Source organism: Zootoca vivipara, chromosome 8 (genome assembly GCF_963506605.1).
Source record: "Zootoca vivipara chromosome 8, rZooViv1.1, whole genome shotgun sequence".
Classification (NCBI taxonomy): Eukaryota; Metazoa; Chordata; class Lepidosauria; order Squamata; family Lacertidae; genus Zootoca; species Zootoca vivipara.
Window position 1 is genome coordinate 45,646,273 of NC_083283.1, and position 20,588 is coordinate 45,666,860.

The 20,588-nt window shown below is 40.5% G+C and overlaps 2 protein-coding genes across 4 annotated transcripts in view; both read right to left on the reverse strand.

Annotated features, from left to right (window-relative positions):
- LOC132592550 (uncharacterized) overlaps positions 1 to 20,588 on the reverse strand; it is a 254,823-nt gene that overhangs the window by 230,215 nt on the left and 4,020 nt on the right. The gene's annotated exons all lie outside the window — the stretch shown is intronic.
- COLEC12 (collectin subfamily member 12) overlaps positions 1 to 20,588 on the reverse strand; it is a 75,690-nt gene that overhangs the window by 44,206 nt on the left and 10,896 nt on the right. For all 3 annotated transcript variants that reach the window (XR_004693236.2, XM_060277890.1, XM_035125924.2), the window contains exon 2: positions 18,994 to 19,044. Coding sequence is in view for 2 of the 3 variants with exons in the window: in XM_060277890.1 (XP_060133873.1) it covers positions 18,994 to 19,044 (51 nt within the window). In the remaining variant the exon portion in view is untranslated. The remainder of the gene's footprint in view (positions 1 to 18,993; positions 19,045 to 20,588) is intronic.

Below are 20,588 nucleotides of genomic sequence, written 5' to 3' on the forward strand. Positions count from 1 at the left end.
TCAAGCATATACGATTATGGATTGAGAAAAACTACATTTTTGTGCTATTAACAGGTTAGTGTGCAAGCATAGAAGATCAGTATGCATAACACTCAGGGCTGGCCAAAATCATTTTGCTGCTTGAGGCAAAGGACAAGGTGGCACATTCCTCCTTCCACATAGTTCAATACTGGCAATAGGATAGCACCTCCTCCACCCCTGACACAAAATAGGAAGGGGCCGCCTCAAGCATCTCCCTACTGCTACGTCCTGCCCCACTTCCAGAATGCCCACCCCTTCACTTAAACTCAGTGAGATAGGGATGTTCTACAAGGTCTCTTCAGCTGAATTAAAAAATGTAAAATGGGAGTTGACAATCTTACATAGTTTCCATTGCTGTGCAGTTGCTGTGCTTGAAAGGGGGGCATTAAGGAAATCAACAGATCAAACCCGAATTGCATGCTATGCTTTCCATGAATAGATAACCCTGGCAGGTTCATTTGCCTCAAGAACCTCATCCTCCAAAGTTTGGTTATTTATACCCTGATTTTATGCCAAAGTGAAGCAATGAAGCAGAAACACTGGAAGAAACATCAACTCAAAAACCTGCTTACATGTGAATATAATGATACTTTCAACCACCAGTTGGTTCATCTCCCAATGCTAGTGCTGATGGAACCAGCAATGCCAGAGACAGAAAGTTACATTCTAACTTTCAAGCTAATGGGCTTTTTTCCAGCTGGAACTCACTGGAATTCAGTTCTGGCACCTCTCAAGTGGGCACCATTGCCATTATAAGAGAACAAGAGAGGCGTTCATGGTGAGTTCTAGCACCTGTTTTTCTAGAAAAATAGCACAGGCAACACCCATCTTCTTCTTACATATGGATTCTTCATTTTGTTTTGACTTGAATTCAATACAATATCAGGCAACAAATCACGTATTGAGAGAAGAAGGGTTTTTTTCTCCAGTTAAGTTTTCACAAAATTGGCAGCAGCCTGAAGCTACTCATGAGCTTGGAATGTTACAAGTATCCCCAGAGGAGGGGCAGCGCTTTCTATGCCATATGCAGGTGAGGTGGCAATCTATCACCCAGTTATCATTACCACATGTGCAGTACAGCTGTCCATCATTCTCCTGGCATTAATATATATGCTTATTTAAGCACGCACACTAGAAAATTATATGTATTACACAACACAAATAGCAAAACTATATTCACTTACCTGAGATTGGGAGTAAACTCCATTTAATTCAGCGAGGTTTATTTCGTATTATATATGCATTGGATTGCATATTAGCTCTTATATATGCACAGGAAATAATGGGAGATCTGTTTGACTGCTTCTCAAATCCAAATCTGTACAAAGCGGTGATTCCATTCAATTACAGTAATAGGAAACTAGCACTTCCTATTGTCTTGACTCATTGAACTAGGACTTAGAAAGGCATGCGAACTTGGACTTGTACAAAACAATCAGCTTGTTTAAAGAACGTGAGCCAGAAATATTTCCTATGGAAACAACCAGGAAATTGTTCTAGCAAACTAACAAGCTTCTAAGCTATATAACACAGATTTGGTGAATTTAATAAATCAAGAGAGTAACCCCTTGCCCTATTTTCTTCGTTTTGGAAGTAAAAACAGCAGTGAAGTTGCCAAGTAAGAAGAAGTTACTTCACTCTTTTAAATTGTGGTTTATTGAGATCAAGATGGGGAAGACAGAAACTAAGCAAATTAGCTATTTCTGTGGAACTACCATGAATGTACTATTCTTAATGTGAAGACTTTGATTTTCATGTTGTTGTTGTTGTTGTTGTTTAGTCGTTTAGTCGTGTCCGACTCTTCGTGACCCCATGGACCATAGCACGCCAGGCACTCCTGTCTTCCACTGCCTCCCGCAGTTTGGTCAAACTCATGTTCATGATGTGATCTTAATTGAGAGATGGTCCAAAAGCAATGCATTTTCTGCTCACTGGAGGAACAATTATCACCATTTGATATGTGGATATACATTATTAAACAATATATGTCAGGGGTGAGAGCCTCAGGACCAGGTGTTGATGGGGCCTCCAGTCTTCTCTATTTGGCCCTTGGAAATCTCTCTTGGCCACACCCCCTCTCCCGGGGCCACATCCTCACTGGCCCTGCTACCCACCCACCCACCCATCCATGAGTGTTTTTGTCTGGTTGAAATGTGTTCTGGAAATCTGAACATGTCTCTTCCTTGTCTGGATAGTAAGAGTGTGTGAATGAATGTGTGTAGAAACTAGACTGCTGTACAGATGTGAAATTTGCATTCGTTGCTCCACCCATTTTTGCCCCTGACCCCCACTCTCCACTCACTGGCATGTGGCCCCTGGAAGGTTGCTCAGAACAGAATACAGCCCTCAAGTTGAAGAAGCCTCTCCACCCCTGGTTTACAGTATATGAACAAGACTGGGACTCAGACCATTAGTGGCGTAGCTATTGCATCCATACCACACCCAGAAAAGTTGTCAAAATACTTTTTTAAATTAGTGACTATCCAAAAAGAATGTGTGTGTGTGTGTGTGTGTGTGTGTGTGTGTGTTTGTAAGGAAGCCTGTCTGCATCAAAGAAATACCCCGATCTAGTAAGGATCACCCACAGGAATAGAAACAGACCTGCATATAAACTGCCTTTCCGTATCAGGTCCATATTCATAAAATGATTTTGCAAGGGATAAATACTTCCACACTGCAGCAGGCAGGTGCATTCACTGCATTATAATTGGTACAGTAATCTCTAGACAGCACTGATCACCAACACCATCTCTGTGAAGATGGAGGAGACAATTACATAAAAGCAGGCTCTTCTTCCCCTCAGGCATAGCTGCCAAGTCTCCCGCTGAAAAATGGGGGATCAGCAGTGGCGCGGCACCAGAAGTTGCTTCTACGCATGTCCAGACATGAGTAGAAGCAACTTCTGGTGCCGCTCTGCCCGATTTCCGGTGCCCATGCATGGGCAGAGCGGCACCCGAAATGGAGCCCCCCTGGCAGGTAGGAAATCCGGGGGATTTCTGGGATTTTTTTCTATTCGGGATAACAGCGGGACATGGATTAAAATCCGGGGGTTTCCCGCGAAAAACGGGAGACTTGGCAGCTATGCCCTCAGGTGATCAGTCAACCTCACTCCTTCCCTTCCTCCAACCTACCTACTTCTATTCTCAAAATAAAAGATACGAAACAACAACAATAAACTTGTTTGCAACACAAAATACTGGTACATTTTTTTAAAACAACAACAACAATGCTGTTTACATTAACATATAATTGTTCCTCAAGTAATCAGTATTGTTGGAAACTACAAATGTGAGCAAGGATGAATAAATGCATTATTCACATAATGTATTAAGTCCAAATCTGCACACAAGTATTTCTGGAAAATTGATGGTATGGAATTTGTTTTTTGTTGCATTGAAATGCAAGAAACAGTAGTACAAACCAAGGAAAATCTTACATTTCCTGCACAAAATATATACAGTAGGCTGCATACAACCAAGTTAACACTCAGGTCTGATCCATTGAAATCAATGGACTGAAGTCTGTTAAGTTCATTTTTCAATATATATTTTGCCTACCCTGAAGAATGGGCATATAAATTGCATGTCACTCCTAGAACTGCTGTCTTTTCTGGCACCGTTCTCATTTTGTGCAGAAGTCTCACAGAGGGCATGGTTCAAATACTCCCCCTGTGTTAAATATATGTACAGTTTACTGGAAATCTATTGGCTAGTCTTCACAGCTTAGTTCAAGGCAAAGCAATGTGAGTTCCAGACTTTCCAAGCAGTGTATTTCCAAGACCAAGAAATATGCTGACTAGCTGTGCTGTCTTTCAGTGGCGGTCAGCCCTGGCAGCTTAAGCAGCCTGAGAACACGTAGATCATTACAGAAAGCATCAAAGAGCTGCCAGATGGCCATCTCTCTACCAAGGAAGAATGAAAACAAACAAACAAAATTAACCCAGTAGGGAAGGTATCATCTTCCAGCACCCAACAAAGGATTTAGGAAGGATCACTGCAAAGCCAGTCTTAAAGTAAATTATCACTTAAGTTTGTAAAAGTAAACAACTAGGGGAAACCATCAGCTACAAGAAGAAAGGATGAGCTATAAACATCTTAGTTTTGTTCTAGTAGTACCACACAGCCAAAATCTATAGTTCCTACTATGAGTTTGGTAGGCGCTACCATCAATCATTTTGTAATTAGTGATGTCTTTAGGATATATTGTTTTATTTACACGTATATATGATCTGAGCATAAGATGGACAGGATCATGGCACTAACACTCCACAGATCCTGCTTTTGCATTAGGTTTTTAGCGGTGGGGGGGGGGGAGGGAGGGGAGAGCTCCTCAAAGTCATTGCTTTGGATTCAGCACAGAGGAAGACAAGCCTTTATGTCTCATTTCCAGCTCCCAGCTTCAGCTTCAGACCAAAGACTAGCTCTTTGGTTTATTGTTCACCTGCATACTAGGTGAATGGTCTGGTCCATGGGGTCACGAAGAGTTGGACACGACTAAACGACTAAACAACATACTAGGTGATGTGGCCTCCAGCCAGGTGAAGGGATGGGAAAGGCCTATCCCCTCTTGAAAAGCATCATCATCCAGCTGTCTTTATGGTAACACACCTGTTCTTCTCCAACTTTTAAGACATGAAAATGGAAGGTGCTTACAGGCCTGGCTAACAGCAGTCCTTTCTACTTCAGTCTTCGAATACAAAGGCTTTGTTGGGACTCAAAGATATCACCCAAACCAATTCCATAGTCATATTACAATATTTTTTACAGCTATTTAATTTTCTTTGCCAGGACATCTTAAACAAATCTGTTCTAATCTCAATCATTAAATTGTATGGTGGAAGCAAGGGAATGGGAAGCAGTAACTCCTGTAGTAAAGCATACATACCCAACCTTTCCTTGAAAACTTCCTAGAAAGATTACAAGTTTCTTCTGCAGCTTGATCTAAAGCTAGCCTGTTTTTAACTGTACCGTATGATCCTCCTCTCACACTGTTTTCCACATATGGTGAACAAATCCAGTTCTTTCTTCCTGTCCTTGTAGGGTCTTTCATTTAGATTTTTAAAAATCATTCATGTATATTTCTGAATCTTTTCCAAGTTGTTTGACATGTATTATTCAGCACAGTCCAAACAATATATTACCAGTGCTGTGTAACCTAATAATATTAATTCCTAAATCTTGGGACATAATACTTTTAATGTAATGAACTCTGGTTGTACATAGCGAAGAGTACTGGCTGCAACACTGACCTCTGCAGAACCATGATGCACAAGCTCTTTCTGTTATGTTGTTGACCCATTTATTGCTATGCTTTGCATGGGTTTTTTCAACCATTGACTACACACCTCATGGCAGATTTCTTTCCCCCTTGAGATTCCTATAAGGATGTCCTGTGACATTGCTGAATTCTGAGTGGAGCACTAAATGTACTAGCACAGAGCTTTCCAAACTGTGTGCCACGACACATTAGTGTGTCAGCTGCAGTGTGTAGGTGTGTTGCACAAATGCTCCCTGTGCTCCTCTTGGGGCTGGAAAGGGTTAGCTTAACCTCTGGTTTGCTAGTAAAACTGAATTACTGTGTTGTACTAGGGTATACCTGACCAGGACTAGGTTGTCTTAGTTTGATCAGACATAACATGCAATGTGTTTTAAACTGAGCAATGTTTTCTGTTTCATTCTTGTGTTGTTTTGGTCAGTTGGCTCAGTAGGTAGAGCATGAGACTCTTAATCTCAGGATCATGGGTTTGAGCCCCATGTTGGGCAAAAAGAGGGTTGGACTAGATGACCCTTGTAGTCCCTTCCAATTCTACAATTCTGTGTATATACGTAGGTATCTCTGGGCTAAGACTTATGGTACATTTGTTCTTTTAACATACAGAAGATGAGAGCATGAGACAAGTGTCCATTTCATTCAATGCAACCTCTGATAGAACAGTTTAAAGTGTAAATGAAGAAAAATCTGCTTTGGGATTCTGGAAGTTAGCTAGGAATACGTGAAAGGGGGAGGTAATGCCAGCAATTCTTGGACTGCTGACACAGCCGTACTAGGATAACTCTCATTTGCTGTAGCTCAGAGGGATATTCAGTTACAGTGGAGAAATCATAACAAAGACAGGAAACAGATCAGCACTCTCTGGATTTCACACCCACCCTAGGGACCTTGTTTCTAAACTGCAGATGTTTTTAACCTTGTCTTGAAATATGTCTGTATCACATACTCCAATCTGATGAAGTTAAGTACAGTATATAAACCAAAACAATTCAAGTCAGAGCAAAGAGAGAACTTTAATACATGCCAGTTGGAGCAGTTTAAGTTTTTAATCTTTCTTTCTATGAATGAGTATTAGAAATATGTATCTTGAGGAAATGTGTCCAAAACAATGGAAGAGGTATGCTGCTATAATGAAAAACTCAGCTATATTTTGCTCAACAACAAATTGTTTTTCATCATTCCACAATAGGGGATTTTTTAATTTTTGAAGCATCAGATGCCTTCACTAACGACAACTGTTTCTACAACAACTGTTGTTCCTGCTCTGTTGCACTTTGATCTCCATTTTTGCTGTTCTCAGCACTACACACATGAAACACAGGACCGAAAAATATAGCTGTCTTCATTCGGTTTTATTAAACCTGGTGCCAACAAAAACTGGAGGCTGGACTGTTTAAGTACTGGTGACTGAGTTAAATGCATCCTAGCAGACAGGATACAGGTCGCCTTTTATGTACTAGATTAACTCTACAGTTCTAAGAGAATATCACTATATATAATTTTAACCAAGTTATATAAACATCAGATTCCATCAAACAATTTGCATACACAATTTGCATTCCACACAGGATTTCCACTGTGGTACAATAATTTAGGAGTAGGCTCTACTCGTCTGTTAAAGCACTACTCACCATAAATAAGGAAGCAGACTGTCTCAAGTTTTTAGTTTCTGAGTGATGAGGAGGCCTTCCCAATAACCTGGAATTTTGCTAAACTGAAGACCTGTTCATACACATACCTCAGTGTGTCACGGCTGTGATTTGCCACAGGCAGATGTGGTCTGGTGACTGGTTGGCCATGTGCAAGAATTATTCCAAGTTACGCTATGCCTAAGGTAGTTAAAAAGTGGGGTTGATACAGCAGAACCCAGAATTTGTGCATGCTGATTTAGCTGTGTTATCACAGTCTTAGATCACAAATTAACTTTGGATAACGTTTTAATGCTAAATTGGCACCTGCTAGTATTTCCAGTGGGACGCGGGTGGCGCTGTGGTCTACACCACAGAGCCTACCCCGTGACGGGGTGAGCTCCCATTGTTCGGTCCCTGCTCCTGCAAACCTAGCAGTTCAAAAGCACGTCAAAGTGCAAGTAGATAAATAGGTACCACTCTGGTGGGAAGGTAAACAACGTTTCCGTGCACTGCTCTGGTGTCGGTGTTCCATTGTGCCAGAAGCAACTAGTCATGCTGGCCACATGACCCGTAAAAATGGTCTGTGAGAGTGGACAAACGCCGGCTCCCTCAGCCTGTAAAGCAAGATGAGCGCCGCAACCCCAGAGTCGTTTGCAACCGGACTTAACTGTCAGGTGTCCCTTTACGTTTACCTAGTATTTCCAGTATGATGCACTCCAAGATAGCAAAGAATATTTTAATTGCCAGCACTCCCACAAATATAGCTATGTGGTGGAGATAACACTTTGGACAACATACATCCAAGACTGATCATGTGCTTATGTCAACCTTGTCCACAAAGCACAAACCACATTAGGGTGCTTAGAGACAATCCACTAGAATGGGCAGCTACAGTGTGGGTGGCAGAGTTATCCCAGGGGACAAGTTGCTGTCTTTCCCCCATGATATTTCCTGTACTACCAGCTGCACAATACTGGAGTGCCAGACTAGGAACATGTGATGAAACTGACTGAGCCAAGTATCATGAAGTTCTCTTTAAAATGAAAAGGCCGATTAGCTTGATCCTTATGACATTATGCTGTCAAGTTCTTTCCCAACTGGGACATGAGTTTGTTTGTTTGAAATATCTGCAGATTTACTGGACTGATGGTGTTTGGAAACCCACCTATTCAAATCATGAGTACAAATATTTCTTCGTGCTTTCCACAAGATATGAAAGATAATTTTTTAAAAAACCTGTCAAAGAAACCAAGGAGAAAATTCTGCAAAACCTGTCAAAGAAACCAAGGAGAAAATTCTGCTTTCATACTAAAAATGTAGGAAGTAGTAATCCAACTTATTTGTATGTTTTGGAATAAAATTCCATTTGACTTAATGCAATATAATGCTGTTGCTATGGCAAAAGAAATATGATATCATTTTTGTTGCAGCAATTTCCATTGGTAAAGGATGACCTTTGGTTTTATGCCAATATTACAGCATGGTCTTTGAGTATGAACCAGATGCTGGTTAGAGGGCTAGAGAAATATTCCTACTTTACCCACTACAGAGATTTTTTAAAAACATGTGTTTATTAGTAATATTTTCCATTATAATTGCATCTGTACAATCTGAAATTGCCTTCTCTTCATTTATTGAAGTCCCTTTGTGGCATTCAAGATACAAGAAACTTTACTGTCATCCAAGGCCAATTGTGTTATGAAGTATTCACCAACAAGTTGTGGAGCTCTGTTCCGAAATCATAAAAGCCATAATCCACTGCTAAAATGAAATGAATTGCATAAAAGCATGGAAGGGTCCCTCATTCATTTCTCATTTATTTCCGTGAGGTATGCCAGGGGGACTTTTCAGTGGATTTTGACTACGTACTTTAATAGCATCCTTAAAGCACTGCATGGCTGCCTGTGAGCTACCAGGCCCAATTCAAGGTGTTGGTACTGATGTACAAAACCCTGAATTTCTATGGGCTCAAGTATTTAAAAGACTGCCTCCTCCAGTTTGTTCTGGCCCATACCCTGCGTTCAATGGGAGAGGCTCTGCTTGTGGTGCTGCCAATGTTGATGGTCCAGGGGTGATTACACAAGACAAGTCCTTCTTGGTAGCAGCACCCCAATTATGGAATCTCTTCATTGGGGAGGAATCTCCTCACTGGTAGCCTTCCGATGTCAGCAAAAGACATCTGTACAAGTTCACCAGGGCTTTTGGAAGGTAGATGCTCCCATCAGTTGTAATATGGATTGTAGTTTATAGTTAGCCTGTTTCTCAAGGAGTTTTTATGGGTTTTGACCATAAACACTTTGGGCTGATCGTTGATATTGTACAGTGGTACCTCCGGTTGTGAACGGGATCTGTTCCGGAGGTCCGGCCAGATCCCAAGGTTTTCACAACCTGATGATCACTGTTATATGCATGCGCACGGCGTCAGACCATTTCTGTGCATGCGTGTGTGGCGGTAGACCCCTTCTGTGCATGTGCATGTGGTGAAACACTTCCGGGTTGGCCGCTTTCGCAACCTGAAGTTTACGTTACCCAAGGGTAACGTAACCTGAGGTGCAACTGCATACTGTGCTACATTCCTAATGGAGAGAAAGGGTGGCACAGAAATAATAGCAACAACATGATTTTAGGATGGTGTACATTTCAAATGTTAGGCACATAAGGAAAGCAGAAGACAGGGCTTCCCAATCCCCTATTGCATATCACTCCCCAAGCAGTCATGGTCAGCTGACGAACCAGAAAAGTACTAGAAAAAGGACGTTAGTTGGACCTTGGAGAAACTAGCACAACCTGCCACTCTTCTCCATATCCACTTGTTGATCACTGACAGTTCTCAATGTTTGTTTTGTTTATTTTAATTAAGAGAGAAGCCCAGCAAAATAAATGTTTAGTCTATCTGTATGTATGAAGAAAGCTGAAATAGGATGCATTTCTGGGGATTTATATACATTTAAGAGTAAACAACAAAACAGAAGATTGGATGGCCATAGTGAGGATGCAGACTCTTTAACAAAGGCACCATGTATCATAGAAGATTCTCTCAACCACCTGTCTGTGTGAGAGGGAGACTGATCGTTATTAGGTTTCTTTAATGAGTAGATTACATCAAGACAGGTTGGATTTTAGGAACAAAGACACACAATGTATTATTCCAGAATCAAGGTGAGTATTTGCTTCTCCCCCCCCCCCCCCACACACACATAGTTCACACACACAGTATTTTGCCCCTGAAAAGCACTTATTGAGAGATGGGTTTCATTCAGAAAATAAAAGCTCATTGCGAATTGATTCTGCATTACTGTGCAGTGTGCCCATTTGAAAACAGATGAAAACAAATGTAGGCAGTTCCAATAACACTGTGGGTGGGCATATATCAAGAATGTAATCACTACTTCCTTCCTTATTTAGCTGGATCATGTGCAGGGAGGAAAAGGTGTGGATGACGCAATTAAGGTGAGTGTTTTCAAATTGGAATCAAGTAACCACACCCAACCTTTGTGGACAATAGGATCTAGACCAGGCACCCCCAAACTTCGGCCCTCCAGATGTTTTGGACTACAATTCCCATCTTCCCCGACCACTGGTCCTGTTAGCTAGGGATCATGGGAGTTGTAGGCCAAAACATCGGGAGGGCCGCAGTTTGGGGATGCCTGATCTAGAATTTATCTACCGTGTTTTCCCGAAAATTTGTATACTGTATGTTTGTTGGACTTGGAAACAAACTTATAAAAGAAGCTGCATCCCACCAGCAGCATCATATCTTTGTAATTCAATGATGGTTGCAATAAAAACAAAGCAACAAAACCAGCTATCTGAAATATATATTTTACACACACACACACACACACACACACACACACACACACACACACTGGATGCCAAACACACACACATATCTTCTTGAATGACTGAAAAAGAATGTTGTACTCCTATATTAAAATATATGTGTGTAAATATAAACTTTGGTTTAGTACATCATTTTAATTTCTTTTCAACCCATCCTGTGACACCCATGGGGTCAAGAACCTCTGGTTGGAAAACAGTGCATGGTACACACAGATGCCCCATTCTTCTTCATGACCATGCGCTTGATTCTGAACTCATCTTCATCCCCACCCCTGGCAAAGGTCATAAAGCCACAAAGTTCTGTAAAGGAAACAATGGGAATGCAATGCACTTAATAAATGATTGAGAGTTCTCCATTAAGCTTTGACCATTATAAAGACAATCATCACTATGATAGCAATTTAGAGGATGCCATGATGAGCATACCCCACCCTGGATTAACCCATAATGATTCGATAATAAATGGATGGTTTTTATAGACACCCTCCAAGGAGCTAGCTGTTGTCTGCTAATGCCACTGACAATTCTGCCATTTTAAATCCCAAGAAGCTGTTTCGTCCATTCATTTACCCCATTTCAATACAGGCGCACTGGGGCGGGGAGGGGGGACTCTGGAGCTGGGCATGCAATGATTGTAGCAGACCCTATTTTGAATTTCCATCCATCAACATTCTACCCTTTTTAAACACATCAGGTATTCTGCTTCTTGTGAACTGAGCTGCTTCTTCCTATATTTATGCTGGCATCCCAACACACATATGCCTGTGTCAAGTTGCTACCACACTTCTTTCAGATCTGCTTCGCTTCAGAGATCAACACTGAATGGAAGGATGTTACCCTTATCCATTGTTTCATTCTACATCTGAAGAAGACAGCATTTTCTCTCTCGCTTATTCATAGTTCAGACACCATTCCATCATTCCATGACAAGAATTGAGTCAAATTCTTTCACTTTCCTCCCAATAACTGCTTTTTGTCATGAAACTTCTGCTAACTCACCAAATGACAGGAGCTTAAGGAGGGTGAAGGAAAATATTTTCTCAAAACAGAGGGAATTCCAAAGTCAGATCTGCATAGCAAACAATGAGTATTCAAGAACAAAAACTTACTGCAGCTTCTTGAATGATTCCATACAGTTGCGCAGCAAAGAACAGCCATCAAAACATTTTTGAAAATAATTTTTTTCAACTTTCTATATATTTTCCTCTGGATTCATCGTAACACTACCCCTGATAGTAGGGCTATAGGGGAATAATTAACAAAACGGTACGGTGGTGGTAGCTTTCTGCTATAGGGACATCTTTGCAATGGGAGAAAATACTGGTATATGGGAATTATCAGTGGGAAATAGGATGATGATGATGATGATGATGATGCCTCTGCACTGGACACCCTCTCAAAGAACAACAATTTGGAACAACCAGGAAAATGGTGATCATTATCATCACCATCACCATCGTGATGGGTGTAATCCTAGATTTCAAATAAGACACTGTCTTATATTTATTTTTTCTCAAGAAGACACACTATGGCTTATTTTCAGGGGATGTCTTATTTTTATTATGCGTCCAGCCTCGCCTCTTCCTTGGCACCCTCCAGAACTGCGCCTATCACTCTGTCTTATTTTCAGGGTATGGCTTATATTGCACAAATGCTGAGAAATCCTGCTGCGGCTCTTTGTATGGGTATGTCTTATTTTCGGGGAATCAAGGTAGTTAGAAAGTTGCATGCTGAAGATGAGCACGAATGATTTCTGATTGAGAAAAACCACATTTTACATGCAGCCTAAGACTACAATTCTCTGCCTACTTATCCAGAAGTAGCTGTGCTCATTTTATTTCTTAACTGTGAACATGTTTCCTACCTTTGCAGGTACCTGGCATAAGCAAGCCATAGTATAGCTTGTCGTGTGATCTCGGGCTGTAGTTTGTTTCAAACAAACAATGAGCCATAAGCCAAGAACAAATCTGGGCCTATTTCTGGCTTGATGTTCACGGTTTGTTATTCAGGTTTGCCACAACATAACGAACCATACTATGGCTTGTTTGTGCTGCTCACAGGGATAAGCTGGACCGGTGTGTGTCTATGTGTGGCCTGGAGGCAGGAGGCACATTCTTGACTAAACCATGATGTAAAATAAACAATGGCTGAGCTCAGTGTCACTCAGTTCAATGGACTTGCTTCTGGATTGGATTGCACTGTGGGTGTGCTTCTGATCCCCACAGTGGAGGACTTTAAAACTGGGGGAGGAGAATCATTCAGGTGCATGAACAAATGTTTCACTCATAACTTGTGGATACATGAAAGCACATACAAGTAACAGACTAAAATTGTATCTACTTGGACTGTTCCATAGCCAGGTGTATGCAAGAAAAATATAAAAAATTAAAGGGGGGGGGAGAAGGGGTATGCTTATAGAAGTGAGAAGAAACGGTGCCACTGGAAAAACACAAATATGAGTTTTAAACACAGTGGCCAAAATCTGTTACATAACATGTTTTACTGAGCTTGTGTAGGCAGGCTGCCACATGTTTAAATGGGTGTTGCGTAATTTTGTGAAGGGCTTGTATCTTACTTTGACTAGCAGTTACATGTTTATAATGACCATTTGGGAAGTGACCAAGACAGACCTGCCTTGTTCAGAATAGGGACAACTTTAACCCTAGAGAAGATAACTAAAGAAGTGGCTGGTGGCTGCCTCAAAAGTCATGCCGTTTGACTGAAGAAGATATATTGTAATTAACTCTGATTTTCCCCTTTCCCCCAAATTATTTTGCTTTCTAGCAATTCAGGTGACCCCTCAAGCTCTGATTTAAAATTACACCCACAGAAATCTTACTCTGTCAGAAGAACACAACTGAACTCGCTATCAGGCTGGTGGCAGGAAATTTCCAACCCATCACCCTTTTTTCCACGAAAGCTGTTCTTCAAAAACCTGGCAGCCTTATCAGGCTAACAAAGTATTTGTATGTGTGAAAACATTAGATAACACCTTAGATAGAGAATGGAAAAAATAATAATCTTCTTTTTCATGTTAAAATGAGACATTAATAACACCTCATGTAGACAAGTCCAAATAATGAATTTTTCTGGAAGCTCCAATAACTCACTGAACAAAATTCAGCTTCACTGCCCATCCCCAACACTAAGGTTTTCTGGTAGAATCATTGGCATCAATCTATGTATGGAAAATGGAAAATAAAATAGAAGCTATTGCTCAACACTCTTCTATATTTTCTTTACCAAAGTCTCCCATTTCTTATATCTTTCATTACATGCTTAAGCATTCATCTAGAAAGCCACATGGGCTCAAAACAAACAAGAGAAAGTTTTGTTTCCTTGTTTTGATAGTTCATTGCAAAAGGGCAAATGACATTTTCAAAAGAGGCCAGACTAAATAAAATTACTATTCCTGCTGTTTCTTGGATCTCTGCACTTTGGATAAAGGCTTGGTTACAGTTCCACAGTGCTGACAGAAAAGCAATATGGGGTTCCTTGAGCTCTGCCACACGCAACCAAGCATGAAGAATTTTCAGTAATTTACTTCTGCACTTTCTATAGCAGCTTTCCCCCACCTAGTATCTTCTACATCATCAGTTGGGAATTTTAGTCCAAAACATCTGGAGGGCACCAGGTTGGGGCACCTTGGTCTATACTATGGTAACATGCCTTAGGACTGTGATTTAAGGTCAGCAGAATCATAGCAAATCTACAGTGCTACAGTGTGTGTGTGTGTGTGTGTGTGTGTGTGTGTGTGTGTGTGTGTACCCCACACAATATCAGAGTCTTTCAACTTTTTTAGACTAGTGATCCTCTTTGCACTTGAAAAATAGTTTGTGACCACGACACAGATAGTTTGTGACCACCACTCCAGGCTGTTATTTGTACCCAAAGATGCTGTTTGCCTTGTGGGGGTGGGGGTGTTATCAACTAAAGAAAGTGGTTTTCAGCAGAAAATTCCAAGGAATCCAGATTGGGACCCTATTTCTTCAAAAATAAGGTGGCCAGTTTAATAACACTTTTTAAAAAGTATTTTTTTATTGATAATGTGTAATTTTAACATTATTTGTGAATGGGGTAGAGGTAACATGTTTGTGTGTAGTACTGCATATACTATGTATTAACCCAAAGGCAAAACTAAAAAAAAATACTGTAACTATTTAAGGTATACTGTATGTTTGTTGGACTTGGAAACAAACTTATAAAAGAAGCTGCATCCCACCAGCAGCATCATATCTTTGTAATTCAATGATGGTTGCAATAAAAACAAAGCAACAAAACCAGCTATCTGAAATATATATTTTACACACACACACACACACACACACACACACACACACACTGGATGCCAAACACACACACATATCTTCTTGAATGACTGAAAAAGAATGTTGTACTCCTATATTAAAATATATGTGTGTAAATATAAACTTTGGTTTAGTACATCATTTTAATTTCTTTTCAACCCATCCTGTGACACCCATGGGGTCAAGAACCTCTGGTTGGAAAACAGTGCATGGTACACACAGATGCCCCATTCTTCTTCATGACCATGCGCTTGATTCTGAACTCATCTTCATCCCCACCCCTGGCAAAGGTCATAAAGCCACAAAGTTCTGTAAAGGAAACAATGGGAATGCAATGCACTTAATAAATGATTGAGAGTTCTCCATTAAGCTTTGACCATTATAAAGACAATCATCACTATGATAGCAATTTAGAGGATGCCATGATGAGCATACCCCACCCTGGATTAACCCATAATGATTCGATAATAAATGGATGGTTTTTATAGACACCCTCCAAGGAGCTAGCTGTTGTCTGCTAATGCCACTGACAATTCTGCCATTTTAAATCCCAAGAAGCTGTTTCGTCCATTCATTTACCCCATTTCAATACAGGCGCACTGGGGCGGGGAGGGGGGACTCTGGAGCTGGGCATGCAATGATTGTAGCAGACCCTATTTTGAATTTCCATCCATCAACATTCTACCCTTTTTAAACACATCAGGTATTCTGCTTCTTGTGAACTGAGCTGCTTCTTCCTATATTTATGCTGGCATCCCAACACACATATGCCTGTGTCAAGTTGCTACCACACTTCTTTCAGATCTGCTTCGCTTCAGAGATCAACACTGAATGGAAGGATGTTACCCTTATCCATTGTTTCATTCTACATCTGAAGAAGACAGCATTTTCTCTCTCGCTTATTCATAGTTCAGACACCATTCCATCATTCCATGACAAGAATTGAGTCAAATTCTTTCACTTTCCTCCCAATAACTGCTTTTTGTCATGAAACTTCTGCTAACTCACCAAATGACAGGAGCTTAAGGAGGGTGAAGGAAAATATTTTCTCAAAACAGAGGGAATTCCAAAGTCAGATCTGCATAGCAAACAATGAGTATTCAAGAACAAAAACTTACTGCAGCTTCTTGAATGATTCCATACAGTTGCGCAGCAAAGAACAGCCATCAAAACATTTTTGAAAATAATTTTTTTCAACTTTCTATATATTTTCCTCTGGATTCATCGTAACACTACCCCTGATAGTAGGGCTATAGGGGAATAATTAACAAAACGGTACGGTGGTGGTAGCTTTCTGCTATAGGGACATCTTTGCAATGGGAGAAAATACTGGTATATGGGAATTATCAGTGGGAAATAGGATGATGATGATGATGATGATGATGCCTCTGCACTGGACACCCTCTCAAAGAACAACAATTTGGAACAACCAGGAAAATGGTGATCATTATCATCACCATCACCATCGTGATGGGTGTAATCCTAGATTTCAAATGCAAAGCAATTGTGTCTCATCAAAACCAATGTTCCCTTATAATACATAAATAAATAGCAAAGGAAATTCTTGGAAGTGCATGTATAATTCTAACTCTGACAAGTCATCTTCCACAATTTGTTCACTGGGTGTTTTTCAACAAAAAGTTCCTGGTTTAGGAAGGGGTTCATTCTGGTGGCAGCTTCCCAGAATATACATAAATCTCTGGTTCATTATCTGGAGCAGTTGCCTTCAAAGAAGCTGACTGATGTCTAACTAAGAGTGATAAGAAAAGGTGCTTTGTCATTTATATCCTGTTAACATAGCAGGCCAGAATAATGAACAGCTGAATCAGCAAACTGGTCACTCTTGGCGATTCCCTTCCACACCACAGTATCCCTGGAATGGATGAACACACCATTCTGTCACTGAGGAGCTATTCCTAAGAACATAAAAATCACCAGGCTGGGTCAGGTCAGTGGTCCAGTTAACTCAGCATTCTTGCATCTGCTGACAGAGGTCAACCAGATGTCATGGGGAGTTTTTATAAGCAGGGGCATGCCAGGAAAATCAATCACTCATGTTGTTGTCTCGTCCTCTTGCAGTCAGAGGTATCTGGCACTGGCAAAAAGAGATTGTGCTTCAGCAAACTATCATAGATAGGAGTTACTGACACATTGCACTTATATGTACCGGTATGTTCATACAATCTCTATGCTTTAAGGAAGCTGCTTGGATTCTTTTCATTGTCTTAAGCCTTGGATGGCACTGAACTTGGATAGATACCATGAATAAGTACTGATAACTTTTATTTTATTTTATTTTCCTTCCGACTCGTGAACTCAGCATATCCCCCAGTCATCTACTTTCTAAGCTAATTTAAATGCAGAAGAAGATGAAAATTTAGACAAAGAACTTCTCCTAACCTTGTGACTTTCCTCCACTGTTTAAATAAACACACACGCACACAGCACACATTACAAGCTCATATTTCTCCAAGCACTTTCAAAGAAGGCCAGAGTCCACACTGGTTGTTATTTAATACTATTTTGGCTCAATTCAGCAAGACTATGGTTTTGCCTATTGCAGGGAATGGTAGCATAATCTGGCATTTCAAGTGAACTCAATAAGAGGATGTGGAATTGCATGTTTGTTGACAGTGGGAAAATTCAATGTTTAGACTATTTTAAAAGGGCTTCCTTCCAAATATAAGATTGCCTTCAACCTCTAAGGAACATAGAATCCTAGAAGTGAGGAGGCGTCCCTGAAGTGTATTTGAGAAGAGGGGGATAAGGTAAAACTGCCTTTGCCCTCTCCTTGTTTTAGTTCACTCTGTTAAATTCCTTCCTGCTGCCAACGCTATAAAAGCTTCCCACTCTACTGTCTCTCTCGTTAGTAATACGATACTTCTGAAATCAACAGAGGGAGATTTGCTATAGTTTAAAGTGGGTCAATTCATGGGGGGCAAAAGAAAACTTAAGATATTTGTACCTGTTCTGTCACATAATAGATCTTGAAAATGCCTCTTAGCTGCAATGCTTAATTATTACTTTGTTGTATTGCGGAGCAGTATTTTTAAATTATTCACAGGCCATTACATTTGCATACACTACAAAGCCACCATGCTGGAAGTCAATGGAAAGGCTTCCAATTTAAAACTCAAGGCTCCTCCAAAAGTCTTGTTTATTGAACACTCATTCTGACTCACTTACACAAAGCTTATGCGGTCATACTGTATTTTCAGCTGTTTCTGTACTATTTTAAAAACCGTTTTAGCTGCTTGTATGATAATCTGTAAATCAACTTGAGAGATATATAGATATAAGGTGATTAATAAATTAATTCATTATCATCAGCTGCTGCAATGTAAATGGTCTTTAAGGTAATAGGTAAGGGTACCAAGCACTCACAAAACACATGGGTAGAGGGGAAGGAGGAAATTCCCCAATCTGCTCAGCATTAGTCCACATGGGCTAACAGGAGATGCACAGAGTTGGGAAGGCTATTGTTGTACCTGAACAGTGATGGTACTTCAGACTCACAACAGGAAACAATACTTTTATAATGCACTTTCTGTTTCATGCCTTCTCTTGTTGCTACTGTTAAGACCAATGTCAGGAAGTGACTTAAGCCATAGTATCAAGATGGCATGACTCTCAGTCGCTAGCAAAGAACAATTCCTTCTGAATTACAATGATTGGCAAAAACAAAAACATAAATAAGCAATTGATGAAAACAGTTCCCTATAATAAGTAAACTTTATACAACTAACACAACTTCTCCAAATGTATTCCAACGCTTTCAACCTCCAGTCAAATATCTTGTCTCTTCCTTTTAAAGTTTGAATTACATGCTAGTCATAAACATTCACAACACTTTTGTGCTATGCCTGAAGACGTTTTTCTTCTCAGTTTAAACACTATGAAAATGTGAGGATTTAACTTACCAAACCTCTTATAGCCAAAGGACTGAACCTCCTCCTCTTCTGCAAAATCGTCTGTGTATACATATAAAAACAAAGGCAGAATTTTATATTAGTCACTGGCATATAATACTGTGTACTGTACGATAATATATGTTTGAGCTAAACATTTGTAGACAATTCTGCTTAGAATTTGCACTTAAATGCAATCTTTGGCTCAGTGGGATCTGAAAAATATCAAGGGCATTTCAGCCACCCCACCCCCTTGAAACATCTATCTTTAGTTGATACATAACTTTTGGAGCTCTGTTTGCCTGAATCAAAAGTACAAAACCATCTGGTCATGCTCAGCAGCTTGTGTGTGGAAATTATTGGGTGGTCCAGCACATAGTTTAATAGAACAGACTAATTTCACTCACCAAACAATATCCAAGAAAGCAAGCTATACTTGGCTTGAAATACATCACTGCTAAACTACATAAGGCAAACAAATACAGAGATTTAACCCCTGTCCTGTGTTAGAAAAGAGGAATCTTTTATGAATGAGGATGAGGACCTCCTAGCAAGATGCTTTGAAGTTTCTGATCTTATGCTTCATGTGGTCTAGTTCTTCCATAGACAGAATGAAGCCTGTAATCAGCAAGCTTGCCAGGTTTTCATTTATCTGACATCATCATCGTCATCATTTATTATTGCTAAGTGTCTAAACCTGCTGGGTTGGATCCAGATATTTATGCTTAGAGTAGACCCAATTAAATCAGTGGGACATAAATTGGTCATGACTAACTTAGGCCTCACTGATATCAATGGATCTACTCCAAGAATGAAGACGTTAGAATAATATAACACCAACAACTGACAAAATTAAAAACAAATAAAGAAGACATAGAAAACCATTCTGTTGAAACCAAACAGTCTAAAAGGGGAAAGTTGTAAACAACAACTGCCAGTGGTTTTATGTAACTGTTGAGATATACAACTGAACCTGACATACTCTTTATGAAACTACTATGCCAAGTTACTGGGTACCCTGGCAGGTAAGAGAGAAAGTTTAAACACTTCATACACTCAAAGCCAGGTGTGTGTGTTTGCATGCATACTTACAAAAAATGTATGTCCAGCAATGGAACACATATATTTCCTGCCTTAATATGGATTGGTTTTGTAGTGCCATGTAAGGGTGGGGTTTATTTTGCTGCTGTCATCAAGGGTATTCAGTATCCAGCCAATATTAAGGAACTTTGCTTCCAGTATTGCTGTCCAACAGGGGTGCCATCTCACCCTTAGGATTGTGGGTGCCCTCACCACAATGTGGACATGAGACATCACATCCACACACTGCATTGTGTCCTCCTCCTATCTACAGCCAGCAAGGCACCCCTTTCTGCGGTGAGGGACTCAGACTCAGAGGTAGAGACTCTGGCTCCATTTCCGCCCCCCCCCCCAATAAAAGAGGGCCTCACTGGCTGGCTGTGGAGGATGGAGCTGAACTGCTTCTCTCTTGGAGGCAGCGCCGCTGCCACCTGCTGGCTTTTCTCATTGACTTTGTGGGTGCCCGGCCCCCACAATTTTATTATTGTGGGTGCCCAGGCCCCCAGGAGCCCCTGGAGCTGGCTCCT